We start from the raw sequence: 15844 nt of genomic DNA on the forward strand, positions 1-15844 counted from the left end.
TTAATCTTTTCCAGGATTTTTATTTATTTATTTAATTGTTTTTTGCTGAAGACAGTTCTTAATGACATTGGCTGTATGTTTCGGGTTGTTTTCCTGCTGGAGAATACATTTAGGGACAATCAGACACTTCCCTGGTTATATTGCATTATGGAAAAGTATCCACCTGTATTACTCAGCATTGAGAATACCAATAATCCTGACCAAATCCTGTTCCTCCGCGAGACGGAACGCGACACTGTTATTCTCGGAGATTCCATCGTCCGGCATGTCCGCGCTACCCGAGCTAAAGGTAAGGTGCACACTCGCTGTTTTCCTGGTGCTCGTGTTCTGGATGTCGCTGCGCAGGTACCCGCGATCCTGAACGAGAACTTCGGAGTGGTTGTTCTCCATGCCGGATCAAACGACACCAGGCTGCGGCAAACGGAGATCTTAAAGAGGGACTTCAGGATCCTGGTGGAGACGGTACGCAGCACATCACCCACAACGAGGATCATTGTGTCAGGACCTCTTCCCACTTACCAGCGAGGGGCTGAGAAGTTTAGTAGACTTTTAGCTCTAAATGAATGGTTACAGTCATGGTGTCGAGAACATAAACTTCTCTTTGTTAATAACTGGAACTGTTTCTGGGAGCGTCCTAGGTTCTTCCGCCCTGATGGCCTGCACCCCAGCAGAGTTGGAGCAGCAGTGCTATCAGATAACATCTCTAGGATACTACACACCATCTGACTGGTAAGACATCAAGAAATCTTCAACTATAAGAACACGCATACTACAGACCAAATAGTTACAAGTTCACACACAGCTCAGTTTATAGAAACCGTATCTATTCCTCGTGTAGTAAAACCAAGAATTACATACACAAGATCCAGAAATAATCTTATTGCAGTTAAAACTGAAAAATGCCAGATAAACAAACACAACAAAGTTCTAAAGTTCGGTCTTTTAAACATTAGATCACTTGCACCCAAAGCACTGATTGTAAATGAGATGATCACAGAGAATAATCTCGATGCACTCTGTCTCACTGAGACCTGGATTAAACCAGGTGATTATATGGGTCTAAACGAGTCGACACCGTCAGGATATGTTTATAAGCATGAGCCCCGTCAGACTGGTCGTGGGGGGGGTGTAGGAACCATTTATAGTGCTTATCTTAATGTTAGTCAGAGATTAGGATTCAGCTTTAAATCATTTGAAGTGCTCGTTCTGAAAATTGCACTTTCAGAGATGCATAGAAAACTCGCTCTGGTCACCGTGTACAGACCCCCAGGACCCTACGCTGATTTTCTTCATGAGTTTGCTTGTTTTCTCTCAGACCTCCTGATCAGCTTTGATAAAGTGCTGCTTGTAGGAGATTTTAATATTCTTGTAGATGATGAAAACGATGCCCTAGGATTATCATTTGTCGATTTACTAAACTCTTTTGGAGTTAAACAAAACGTCACCAGACCAACCCACCGTTTTAACCACACACTAGACTTAATAATATCCCACGGAGCAGACGTCACTGATATAGATATTTTACCCCAGAGTGATGACATCACAGACCATTATCTCCTACTGTACACACTACCGGTAGAGCAGATTAACCGTGTTTCACCACGTTATCGACCTGGTAGGACTATTATTCCAACCACTAAGGACAGATTCATAAATAACCTGCCTGATTTATTTCAGTTTCACATTAAACCCATAAATGCTGATCATCTTGATGAGATGGCGAACAACATAGACCTTATCCTCACTAGCACTTTAGACACTGTTGCCCCCATCCGGTTAAAAAAGGTTCGAGAACAAGCACCTGCACCTTGGTATAATAGTCATACACATGCCCTAAAGAGAACAACACGTAATCTGGAGAGAAAATGGAGGAAAACTAAATTGGAGGTATTTAGAATTGCGTATAAAGACAGTATGCTTAGCTACAGACAGGCGCTAAAAGCTGCTAGAGCTAAACACCTGAGCAAACTCATAGAAAATAACAAAAACAATCCCAGGTTCCTTTTCAGTACAGTCGCTAAATTAACAACAAATCAGGGATCTGAAAAATGTGTTCCATCACAGTTTAGTAGTGAAGACTTTATGAATTTCTTCACTGAAAAAATAGATAACATTCGAAAAACAATTGTGGCAGTTCAACCTCTGACAGCATCTCCCGACACAATCGTACTTACAACCCCACAACTACACTGTTTTACATGTATAGGACAGGAAGAGCTGTATGATGCTATTATGAAAGCTAAATCAACAACATGTCAGTTAGATCCAATTCCCACTAAACTACTGAAGGAAGTGTTATATACAGCTGGTGAGCCTCTTTTAAATATTATTAACTCCTCACTATCGTTAGGTCATGTCCCTAAATCCCTCAAGTTAGCAGTTATTAAGCCCCTCATTAAAAAACCTAATCTGGATCCAAACACGCTATCGAATTACAGACCAATTTCAAATCTCCCATTTATGTCTAAGATTTTAGAAAAGATTGTCGCTGCCCAGCTATGTAACCACTTGCAGGAGAACAATATCTTTGAAGAGTTTCAGTCAGGTTTTAGGCCCCATCATAGCACAGAAACTGCTCTAGTTAAAATCACTAACGACCTGTTTTTAGCTTCAGACCAAGGCTACATCTCCCTATTAGTTTTACTAGATCTTAGTGCTGCGTTCGACACTATAGATCATGATCTTCTCCTCGATCGCTTACAGAATTACATCGGTATTCAGGGACAGGCATTAAGCTGGTTTAAATCCTACCTGTCCAATCGTTACCATTTCGTAGATTTAAATGGAGAGCTATCCAGGATAATGCTAGTAAATTATGGCGTGCCACAAGGGTCAGTTCTAGGACCCCTGCTTTTTACAATATACATGCTTCCATTAGGAAATATTATTAGAAGGCATGGAATTAGCTTCCATTGTTATGCTGATGATACCCAGCTATATATTTCATCCAAACCAGGCGATACAGCTCAATTAGCTCGCATAACTGAGTGTGTTGAAGAAATAAGAGATTGGATGACCCATAACTTTCTGCTATTAAATCCTGATAAAACTGAGATTTTGCTCATCGGCCCAAAAAATAGTACACAGAAGCTCCAGCATCTCAGCCTGCATTTAGACGGTTGTTCTGTAACTACTAGTTCAACGGTAAAAGACCTGGGAGTTATTTTAGACAGCAACTTATCTTTTAAAAATCACATCAATCAAGTTACAAAAACAGCCTTCTTTCACCTTAGAAATATTTCTAAGATAAGAAATATGTTATCTATATCTGATGCAGAGAAGCTCGTCCATGCGTTTATGACCTCTAGAATAGACTACTGTAATGCATTACTAGGTGGATGTCCTGCATCATTAATAAACAAGCTTCAGTTAGTTCAGAATGCCGCAGCAAGAGTTCTTACTAGGTCAAGAAAATACGATCATATAACCCCAATCTTATCGTCCCTACATTGGCTTCCTATTAAGTTTCGAATAGACTACAAACTACTGCTACTCACTTATAAAGCACTAAATGGTTTGGCTCCCATGTATCTATCCAGTCTCTTAACACGCTACAATCCGTCACGCTCCCTGAGATCTCAAAACTCTGGGCTTCTAGTAGTTCCTAGAATAGCAAAGTCCACTAAAGGCGGTAGAGCATTTTCACATTTAGCTCCTAAACTCTGGAATAGTCTTCCTGACAGTGTTCGGGGTTCAGATACACTCTCCCAGTTTAAGTGTAGATTAAAAACATATCTTTTTAGCAAAGCCTACACATAACACACATCACACACATCACATCATAACCTTGTGCTCCAGAACATCTGATCACATGCACATTATCAACTTGTGCTGTTAATATCATGAACAGCAGCTACGCTAATTCCTCTCCACTGCTTCTCTTTCTCTCCCCATCCCGAGGCTTCCTGAGGTTTGGCCAGCTCCAGTCACGTCCCACCTCGTGAAGATTATGGACCTATGGATGATCATGGAGAAGTAGATGCCGAGTGTTTAAAGGCCCTGGCATGGAGAAGCTGATGCTGGATCTATGATGATCACAAATTGTTCTGTATTGTTGAAAGATTTATGACCAAACTTTTGATGTCACCCATATGAGGATGGGTTCCCCTTTGAGTCTGGTTCCTCTCAAGGTTTCTTCCTCATATCATCTAAGGGAGTTTTTCCTTGCCACTGTCGCCACGGCTGCTCATCAGGGACAAACGCACACCATTCACCTTCACTGTTGTTTTCTGTAAAGCTGCTTTGAGACAATGTCTGTTGTGAAAAGCGCTATACAAATAAACTTGACTTGACTTGACTTGACCAAATCTCCGTTTGCGAAAATGCCACCGCGAACATGCAGGAAATATTTAGAGTATTTTAGCAGACACCATTATCCAGAGTGACTTACAACTGATCAGTTGAGGATTAAGGGCCTTGCTCAAGGGCCCTGCAGTAGCTGCTTGGTGGGGCTGGGATTTGAACATTTGACCTTCCAATCCAGAGGCCAATGCCTTAACCATTGAGCTACAACCTTTCCCTAACATATTTTACTGTTGCCTACAGGCACTCAGAATTGCCTGTTACTGCTACTATACATCTTAATGGAAATAAGAATTACTGGTTTAAAGATTTTTATTTTTTTTTTTACCTCAGATTTAACTGGACTTAAATGCTTGTTAAATAAATACCAATGTGTGACACTTTTTGGAAAATTCCTGTGTAACAGCTTTTAGGCACTTACAAATTAAGGCTTATGCTCTTGCATTAGTCCTAAATTAAGCAACTATGTGGTAATACGTACTTTTATTTATGGCCACATATTTAAGACCACACACAAACTACACACACACATGCACCGCATTAGCTAAGAAGTGGAAATGATGCATGATTCAGCAAGAAAATAAGCACTATGTACATATTTATAGACACACAATTGTGTCATATCATAGCAGTTGATACTAAGTGATGTCATATTCAACTAACATGGATAGTGATTTGTGCAGAAATGCAGAAACAGGCTTGGAAATGATGAAACATTTATATTTTATTTTAAAGTCCAAAAGGCATATACCAGGAAAACAGCAAAAATAGAAATGCAAAATGTCCAACAAGACAGCGGAGCAACAAAAAGTCCACAATGCAAAAGCTAAAAACAATAGGAGCTAACCAGGGACTTGGGAACACTCTGGTGACATCTGGTGGTTAGAACTAGAAAAAACATTCAAGAAAAAAATATTTATTGCAGACAAAGCTGCACCACCTGCATAAATCATCTCTAGCAGAAGCATTAATCTTAACAATATCATTTTTTTCCTGTGCATTTGGATTTTCCTGGGGATTTAAACTCAAGGCAAAATGTATGCTTTTTGTGCAAAATTGACAGGACAAAAAACACAAATGTATAAGTATTTAATGAAAATGTTTTGAACTGTTTAGCCGAACTTTGTTCACTGCTGTATGTCTAACTTTTCTTGAAAAGTCCATCTTGTAAATGTCCTTGTAAGTTTAAATGCAACCAAATCATTGTCTTGAACTCTGTCAGCCACTGTGGAATGAAATAAAGATTTTAAATACACATGAATATATTTGAGTTTGTGCACTTTTCTACAGCTTTAGCAATATATAACATAGAGCAACATAGAGTTAATGTAAAAAAATAAAGGGTGCAGGTGCTAATCCTGCAGGTCTAATGTGATGCTCCAACATATACAGACACATGGTGGTGCTGCTCCTTGAAGCAATGCACCCAAGAGAAATACATATTCATGAACAAAAATATATTAAAACATAATTCAGTGATTCAGAATGCCTCGCTTAAGATTATATATTATAGGGCTTATGTTATGTAATGCAAGCAAAGACATACAAGTCCTATTAAGAGTTAAAAAATGAATCACTGTTATAAAGGAACTAATATAATCATAAAGTAACAAACCATAACCTGAGCATGAGGAGAACCACCATTAAACTCTTATGCAAAATAATCACATGACATGGAAGGTGCAGTGACCACTACCACTAACATGGAAGGTGCATTAACCCCAACCCTAACCCTAACTCCTCACACATAGGAATGCAAAGTGCTATAGAACATTTTTTTGTGAGGTGATTCCCTTCCACAATGATTACTTAATGACCCATGTAGCTAACGAGGCTTGCAGTAACAGAAAGAGGGATTGTTGGATATGATTTTTAACATAAAACCTATTTCTATATTCATACATGCATATTACAAATGATCTCTCTGAATATCTCTAACCAATAAGTTTTCAAGAGGCTGATTCATTCAGCTGTGTTGCCATCTGCACTAAGCTCCCTGACCTGCAGTAAACCTACAGCAAGTGCTGCTGAACCAAGGACCTCAGCCATCCAAACATGCAAACTGCTGTGGTCTGGGTAGTGCTTTCACTCAAACCAACACAAAGAGAATGAGAAGATGTCTTTTCAGCAGGCAATACAGGCCTTCATCCAGAAGAACACCAAGAACTAGGACAAGAACCTGGACTCATGTGTACAACACCCATGACTGCAACCAGCTTTTTTTCCACACACACATATACTGTAAAAATCATTTCATCTTATACAGCTGCACTCTGTTAGATTAGGTATACTCATAACAAATATTTTATTTATATTTTATATATATATATATATATAAATAGCAAGACACACAAGCAATGTTTCTATACAATTCTAAGATTTCTTTATATTTCTTCAATTAATATTTTGTGATTTGTAAATAAACGTTATCTTACCTATGTGTTCTGCTTCAGCTCCGAGTAAACAGTATCAGATTCTACAATGGGCTTCACTAAGTGGAAACAAGAAACCGTGAATTAATGTCCACAATCAGCTGCAACCCATCCGAATAGACATGAATTAAATTCATTGGTCAATGAGTCAGAAGTCATTAAAAAAAACGAATGGATATGATTTTATTGCTGTACCTTGATTTTTACTTGCTTCATTCTGTGGCTTATGCTCAAGCTCAATATAGGTCACATCACCGGGTTCAGCATCTTCATCATCTGCAGTGACAGAGAACAGAACTTAATAACCACATGTAAAGCGCTGTACAAATCTTTGTAAAATATTTTTTTAAATACAATAAAAAATAAAATACCTTTATTTTTGTATGGCTTGTCTTTCTTCATGACCTGTGCGTAAACAGCCCCATTGGGCTCAGCTGCAGCATCGCCTAATCACACAGAACTGTGTTATTCACTACAGGAGATGTACTGCATTGACCACATAGCGTTAATCATGTTTCTTCTAGTGAAAGTGGAATACGTGATGTGAACTGAAAAGATTTTACTCACTTTTACTGATATTTTCCACAGTGGCATAAATGTGCACATTTTCTACAGGAAAAAATTCAAAATTATAAAGTAAGCAAGAAAAATTATTCATTTATTAGAACATATATTTATATTGAAATACCATTTATTTATTTAAGATTATTGTCTAAACAGATTTAAATTGCGTGTAACCTGACTAAGAGTTCTCACCTTCTGGGTTTTGATCTGGGGTCAGATTGCTGCTCTGCTGCATTTCTCTGTTCTTTTCTATATTACAAGACAAATGTTACTTTATTTCCTAAATTATAAAACATATTTACTTTATCTGAGATATTTTTTTTTGTACAGGAGTGTGTCTATAGCTGAAATGTATGAATAATTATTTGAATATACACAATTCATGTATTTATTGAACATTTAAATGTACTTAGCTTTACTAGACTAGCTTTTCAACTAGGACAAAGACAATGGTTCTTAATTAATGGAGGTTAGTATGCATTACTGAATATCACTTTATATGCTAACATTTACAGCTTATTTATCAACATACATTCATGAGTAAAAAGAAAATAATAAGACTTGGCAAGTTTAGACATGAATCCGCCATAATGCACACATCTGGCAATTGAAACCGTCCGTGTGGAAACTGTGATTTGTCCATGTGTCCTCATGATTTACATAACTCGATTACCCACAAGTCAACTCATGACAATCATCCGATTATTCACAATTAAATAGTTATTCGAATGACAGCCCTAGTGAAAATTAATGATGATTACCTTTGCTGGATTTGTGCCAACAGTACCACAGCAGGATCATTAAGAGGATGATGAACAGCAAAGCTGAACTCACTCCAACAGCAACAGCTACTTTATCAATACCAAACTCAGAACCTGAGACTATAGAAAGAAAAAGTCCAAAATGCTGCAGCCAGTACAATTAACAAAAACCTGAATTTGACATTAATGCACATAGTAATAGACGCAATTTTTTTTTATATTCTATTGACATCCACAGGATTGTTTACTATTAATCTATTACAGCATTCATATTTTCTTTCTTAACTGACAATGCTTTTCGAAGAGTCAGTAATAATCTGCTACATTCTGCTAATGCAGATGCCTATTTCTTTATTTTAACTCTGTATTTGGAAACTGTCAACAAGTGACATTTTTTTTAGCAGCTCTGCGTTCAACACTCTTTGCATTCAACACGTCTTACTTTGTCTAGAAGATGCTGTGATATGGTTTCATGATTTAATAATTTCCCTTTAATTTAACCCTTTAGTTTCCTAAACCTTTCTGGTAGAATTTTTTATAGACATCAGCATGTTTGAAAATAGATTTGCTGTATTTTTTAGTCACACCAAGCACACATTAAATGTGTACTTTATCATTAACACTGGTTACCATCTCATAGAGCATCACACGACTGAAACTACTTGCACACATAAAGCAATAAATGTCCTCACCCTTACACTTTATATAATATTAGAGTGTGATATATCACATTGTTAGTCGTTCTCAAGACCAGATTTACTGAAAAAAGATTGAGCAGATTTATAATTATTAATATTATTATTATTATTATTATTATTATTATTATTATTATTATTAGTAGTAGTAGTAGTAGTAGTAGTAGTAATAGTAGACAAAGTAGAACTAGTAGGACACAATTAAAATATTATTGTTATAAAAGGAATTAAATACTTTGATAGTTGACTGAAATCCAGCTTTTTGGTGACTCTCTTCTCTCGGGGTGTTTACAGTGGTAGAAACCTTCATCTGACTTTGAGACACTATGAATAAACATCTCCCCTGCAGTCTTGCTCTGGACCACCAAATCATTTTTAAAGAAATCTACACCAGAAGCTGGATTTGTTGTTTTGCGATATAAACAGTGTAAAGTCAGGGGACGCCCAACAGTCACGGGATGGACGGGACTGTCCAGGATCACATCACCATCTGTTGTAAACAGAAGGAGGAAACTGAATACAGATATTGTGTAAAACACAGAGCTGATTTTAAGACAGGGAACTCTAAAACGTATACAATTCAAAGGGAGTGGAGCACAATGGGCAGAATTGTGTCAAAGGTAGAATTTGCTCATATGCATTGTAAGTATGATGTTTTGGTTCCAGCAAAATTTGGAAAGACTTCAAGGCCATTATCTTTAGTCCAGTTCATTAACGATGAGAGCATTAAAGACTTACTGTGCACTGTGATGTTGACAGGATTACTGCGTTCTCCAGATTCAGACTGACACCAGTAAACTCCAGTGTGTGATATATCGAGAGGGCTGATGTTACATCCTGAAACTGATGAACAATTACCCCATGTCTCATTTTGTGTGTATCGTCTCACTCTCCATCCAGTAGAGTTTCTCTGGTCCTCACAGCTCAGTGAGAGAGAAGCAGAAGTAAAGTGTTGAGATCTGCTGGGATTGATGATCAGAGACACTGGCGAAGATTCACCTAAAACTCAGATATAATTTATGTTTCTTTAAGATTAAAAAGTATATAGATTTTATTATAATGCTCTTGTCTCTGTACAGTTCATTAATATACGTAGAATCAAAAACGTAACTTTTGATTGCCTTGATTAGACAGTGTATAAAAATATACTATTTTGTGCTAATTCGCCTGATTTACACATCCTCACTTAAGAGCTAAAATATTAACACATTAATATAGACTTTACATCATATTATATGGCAGCAAATTAGATTTTTCCATCGGATTGAGTTGTGTGGGTGCATGCTCTAGTTTCCCACACATATCTCACAGAATTCAATCTGACCAGGATTGTTACTCAGTACTTGTCGGTTTTATTGGTGAGATGCGAGTTGTGCAGTGACAGGTATTAAACCACAGAGCCGCTGTGAATTTTGGATATTGTGAAAATGTTGGCAAACATCCGGACATCATCATTACACCAGTTGTATGTCCACTCACTGTCTGCATGTCTTGTATCTGTGCAAAGTGTGAAAGACTTTCCACTGAATATATGTCCATCAGTCTGCAGAGTTAAAATGGCATTTTGGTCTCTCTGTACAGTTACAACAAATACATCTGTACATTTAACAAATGCTAAAAATGTTGGGTAGTAGTGTTGCATTGCACTCTTATTTTTGTATGTATATCCTGTTATTGAACACGTTATCTCCTTGACGTTATCCGTTGCACATCTTGCAAAGTTATATTGTATATTACTATATATACCATATCTTATTACCTACTGCACCTTTTTTACATTAATCACTCTCACCCCTGTACATATGCACCATACCCTCATTTAACATAGTGTTATATTTTGGCTCTGTACATGTACCTTGCACAAATACAATAAAGTTGTATCTAATCGATTTAAATCTAATATTTTTTTACTTGAGTCAGAAGAATAATTAAGGCCCCATACAGACTGACTGATTTTCCTCCTCTTGTGCTTTTTTAATATCTCACCTAATATATCATATATGGAAATTTCAGGGTCACGGCTTCATTATAAAAATATTTAGCCCTGACTACTACTAAATTAGTTTTATTCTTTTAACATTTAATATTTCAAAAAATATGTGTGAAATCTTGTAACTCACTTAATTGTACAGTGGAACCTCGGGTTAAGAACGCCCCGGCATACGTATAATTCAGGTTACGAATCGCCGCTCGTCAAAATTTTTGCCCCTGGTTACAAACAAAATTTCGGGATACGAACATACGAACATCGCACGCCTAAAAATCGCAGGCAAGTTGGTTCTTATCATATCGCCACCCAGCAGAGTGAATCTAAAAAGAGAAGTGATGACAATGATTCAGGTAACGAATCTAAAAAAAGAAAATTAAGTGATGACAATGATTCGGGTGACAGACTGCCCAATATCATAATGGAAGGAGATTCTCCTTCCAAACAATAACTCTCCCTCCTCCCCCTTCTACGAACATCGTCACCATCATGCCAGCAGCGAGTCTTCTCAAAGGTAAAGTACCCAGTAAAGATAATGTTTTTCTCTCTTATATGTTTTTACATGTTTTTAAATGGTATAATTTCAATATAACATGTTAAAAGTAAATAATATTAGTGAATATTGGCTTTATTTTCATTTTTAAAGTAATATTTTTGGTTGTCCAGAACGAATTACCGAAGTTTTTGTTAATTCAATGGGCAAATTCGTATCGGGATACAAACTTTTCTGGTTACGAGTAAAGTATCGGAACAAATTAAATTTGTAATCCGAGGTTCCACCTTATATTAAATAATGTAATAATTTCACTGTATATTTATTGATTCTTTCATTCATACATTCATCCATTGTTCAAATTAAACTCAATACTGCTGCTATTTTCTCACCAGTAATCCACAGTGGCTGTTGTTTGCTGTACTGGGAGTAAAAGTCTTGTTCTCCTCTCACTGCTCTGCACATATAAACTCCTGTGTGGTTCAGAGTAACAGGACTGAGTGTGTAGGAGCCTCCAGATCCTCTGCTGCTGTCTGAGAGAAGCTCTGGTCTGTACATGTAGGAACCCTGACTGTCTCTGTAGAGAACATCTGTGTACCAGCTGAATATCCAGCCTGTAGAGGAGGATTTAATCTCACAGTTTAGAGTCACTGAGTCTACTTCAGTCAGCCAACTCTGTGGAGACGCACTCACTATTGCCTCTGCTGCATCTGATGGACAACAAATGCGGAAAAAAATAAATTAATACAGGGAGATCTTGTTACATATAATTGATAACAAAATAAATAAATAAAAAACACACCTGATACAGTGAGAGTACCAGCATCACTGATCTCTGATATCTGAGTGTCACTGCTTCTCAATCCTCTACAGGTGTATTTACCGCTGTCTTCATGTCTAACTGTGTTGAGGCTGAACTCCTGTGTATTGTGGTATAATTGGTTATTATTCTTATACCAGCTGGACTGCCACTCAGTGTCTCCTCCTATCTCTATTTCACATCTGAAAGTCACAGTCTCTCCTCTGAACACATGATTATCAGGTTTTATGATAACCACAGGCTTAAGATTCTCTGCAGAAACATAATCTTGTTATTAACAGCCCACAAATACACACTGTGGTTAACACAGTTCTGATACTCCTGTAATTAGTAATAATACAGTTATACTCAAAGTCCATTAAGAAGTGAAAATATTTTGCAATATTTTTCAACATTGTTTTATTTATTTGGTTTTGTTATTGGTTAAAAAGGATGCATTATTAAGTCACTATAAGACTTTAGTATTTTCGAAAAACTTCAGTTATTTGAATGTGCTTAAAACTATTTCAAATATATATTTTTAAACATTGCAAACTTTGTGACTCACCAGTAACATTTACCCAGAGTGCATCACTGTAGTGTGTGTAGTAGACTGCGATTCCTCTTCCAGCTCTGCACCAGTACTGACCTCCATCAGAGACATTAACTGATCTGATGGTGTAGGAGTGTGTTTCAGTCTCAGTCTCAGGCCACTGTGTGTCTTTGCTCCAGTAAAACTTCCATCCAGCAGACTGCAGCTTCAGTGTACAGTACAGAGTCACTGAGTTTCCTGTCAGTGCAGCTCCTTTAAGGTCTGATGTGAGTTCAGGTTTAGGTTTTTCTGTTAGAAATTAATAAACCTCATAATTCATACTCTTTGCTCGAGATGCTTACCACAATAATCCCTACTACACTTTTACAGTGATACCCTGCAAAACATTTTCTCATACCTAAATATTGACACAACCAACCACCCGCAAACCCACACACACACACACACACACGCACACACACACACACACACACACACACACACACACACACACACACACACACACACGCACACTCACCTGACACAGTGAGTGTAACAGCGTTGCTGGTTTCTGAGATCTGAAAGTCACTTTTTCTCTGTCCTCTGCAGGTGTATTTTTCATTGTAAAAGTCTTTAGCATTAAACGAATATTCCCCAATTCCACTGAAGGAGAAAAGATGGACATCATTTTTATACCAGTTGTATGTCCACTCAGTGTCTTTATGTCCTTGTATTTCACATGTGAAAGTGACTTTCTCTCCACTGAATATCTGTCCATCAGGCTGCAGAGTCACAACAGCTTTTGGTCTCTCTGTACAGTTACAACAAATACATATATACAGTTACAAAAATGACTAATTTTGAGCAGTAGTATAGTATAGGCTATTTCACTTTTATTTTATTTAACATGGTCCAAAAAAAAAAGGATTAAGGCCTTATAAACAACAACAAAAAAACACAGACACACCACATCAGTCAAACACACCCTCTGACCATCTGATATTGAATCAATGTTATTTGTAATGATTATGTGTATTAGTGCTTGTTACAGGAGCATAAGATAAGACATGTACCTATTACTGTGAGAGTCACTTTATTACTCCATGGTGTCGTTAACCATTGACTATTAGACCCATAACATTTGTATTTGTAACTGTGATACATTTTTATTGTGAAGACATTTTCAACAGAGTAATGAACATGAATATCATCTCTGTACCAGTGGTACAGTCTCATTCCTCCTGGAATAGTACATGTGAGTGTAACTTCCTCTCCTCTGAATATTTGGGGTGAATTCGGCTGCACAGACAAAACTGGTTTAACTGCAGGAAAAGTTAAAAAGCAAACACATACACTGTTAATGTAAATATCTTAAATTCTGCAGAACCACCGACAAACACAACCTTCTTCACCATAATATATATATTTAACATGTACACCACACAGGTAACATATAATTAAAGCACCTTGAGCTTGTCCAACTCGGATCAGTGAAAAAAGCACTAAAAGGGAAAAGGAACAAATATTATGATGTAACACTGATTTATTTTATTAGTATAAGAAGACAAACATAAACAGTGCCATATAATCTATATCAGTTAAACCTTAGCTCAACTATTTAATGTCTCATATATAATTTGACCTGCTAATCCGAATCTTAAAATTATATCACTTGCTTCTCTTTCACAAGATAAAAGAACATGTTGGCACAAAATCTATGGTGCAATACAGGATGATGTGTCATATAAGGATTAAAAAACTTATACACACAAGTTAGGAATGTTTAATGTGCTGGAAAATATGTCACAATGACTACTGAGTGCTAGGGTAAATATACTAGAGTATATATACCACCTTATGATCAAAAGGTCATGAGTTGAAATACTACCAACTCCCTCAAGTGCTCGGTTGTATCAATAAGATAATTGTTATTTTGCCCTGTATAGGGACAACTTACTAGTGTTGAAATGTTTATTTCCTAAAATAAATATAGGTTTATATATATATATATATATATATATATATATATATATATATATATATATATATATATATATATATATATATATATATATTCAGAGCAACTTTCAATTATCTTATTGATACAGCCAAGCACTTGAGGGCCTTGTTAGTTTCATGACCTCATGACCTTTTGATCAGAAGGCCAACATTCTTAACCATTGAGCTACCCCATCCCTATCTGAATTGACTCTCAAACCTATCCCTACACTTTCCTTAACCGAAAAAAAAAAAAACATTTGTTTAAAATGTCTGTATCTACAGAAGGCAAAAAATGACAAAACTAATACTAATACTGAAAACAAACAAAAAAAATAAACATTTTATTAATAATTAGGCAGTCCATATCTATACACCAAGACAATCCTATATACCTGCACCAGCATCACAATGAATTAATACCATCACATGTTTCACATTTAATCTCTGCCACCAAAACCTATGATTAGTATTAAACTTAACTATAGGCAATAACTCATTACACTGATTAGATATTAAATAAAAAATAAATTCAGTCTAACAAACTCTATTCAGTACATGTGCATTCCTCACAAATGCACACACTAAAACATACATTTATCTTTATTCCACACAAAACTCTAACCCTTAGAGTAACCTAACATATTAACCAAAATGAAACAAATTATATAGAAATACACTGATAGTACTAAGACATCTACCTGAATTCTAGACAATGTCCTAATCTTAGATTATCCTAATCACTTTAGGCTCCATTCAAACAATTTCAAATATTTAAACAATTTACTTACAGATTATCACAAGTGAATGGAGTGCCATCCTGTCACACTGAGAAACGACTGACAGATCAGTTATCTGTGTTAAAACCATTCCTCTTCCTGTGTTCTTACACACACAAATACACTTCCTTCCTGTTGTAAGTGGTTATGCTTTTGTTGCGTGAAGCCCACCGCTATGCCACTAGAATTTGATTGATCAAAAATGAATATTTTATTCAACACCTGAATCAAGAGAAGTTTGTTTTCTATTAGATTTACTAATTGATTAAAGGTTGTCAGGATATGCTGCCAGAATGTCGTATAAAGCTGAAAGGCAATGCTATTTTATTATATCAGAAATGTGGGACAATTACGAAAATAATAAATAAATAATATCCAGTAAAAAAAATAAATAAATAAAAAAATAATAATAATAATAATAAAAAATAACAAAACATTATTTTTGGGCACCAAGATATGCTGCAACTTGACTTAAATGTATGTGCATGGTGACCTGCATTGG

General features: G+C 36.4%; 1 protein-coding gene across 9 annotated transcripts; it reads right to left on the reverse strand.

Annotated features, from left to right (window-relative positions):
• Positions 1 to 5006: 5006 nt before the first annotated feature.
• Positions 5007 to 15553, reverse strand: LOC310726790 (Fc receptor-like protein 5). 9 transcript variants are annotated; one of them, XM_083542698.1, is made up of 16 exons: positions 15355 to 15542; positions 13978 to 14067; positions 13639 to 13887; positions 13104 to 13376; positions 12602 to 12874; positions 12037 to 12306; positions 11627 to 11944; positions 9493 to 9753; positions 8990 to 9244; positions 8060 to 8179; positions 7491 to 7547; positions 7302 to 7343; positions 7106 to 7180; positions 6930 to 7010; positions 6738 to 6793; positions 5007 to 5177 (listed from the first exon to the last, which is right to left on the reverse strand). In XM_083542698.1, the coding sequence occupies exons 1-15, from the start codon at positions 15431 to 15433 to the stop codon at positions 6738 to 6740; spliced, it is 2499 nt and encodes an 832-aa protein (XP_083398824.1). In that variant the 5' UTR covers positions 15434 to 15542; the 3' UTR covers positions 5007 to 5177. The 9 variants fall into 9 exon arrangements, with proteins under 9 accessions (XP_083398824.1, XP_083398825.1, XP_083398826.1 ...); XM_083542699.1 differs by having other exon boundaries at positions 5007 to 5527; XM_083542700.1 differs by having other exon boundaries at positions 14032 to 14067; positions 15355 to 15539.
• Between the last annotated feature and the right edge of the window lie 291 nt (positions 15554 to 15844).

Source organism: Silurus aristotelis (assembly GCF_946808225.1).
Source record: "Silurus aristotelis genome assembly, chromosome: 5".
Taxonomy (NCBI): Eukaryota; Metazoa; Chordata; class Actinopteri; order Siluriformes; family Siluridae; genus Silurus; species Silurus aristotelis.

Bases quoted from the DNA above. Each gene is read 5' to 3' on its own strand.
- LOC310726790 (XM_083542698.1), bottom strand. From the start codon at position 15,433: ATGGTTTTAACACAGATAACTGATCTGTCAGTCGTTTCTCAGTGTGAC. The intron at 9,754-11,626 runs GTGAGAAAATAG...TCTGAGTTTTAG, and splicing joins ACAGCCACTGTGGATTACTG to GTGAATCTTCGCCAGTGTCT. The intron at 7,011-7,105 runs GTATTTTATTTT...CTGTCACTGCAG, and splicing joins CAAGCCATACAAAAATAAAG to ATGATGAAGATGCTGAACCC.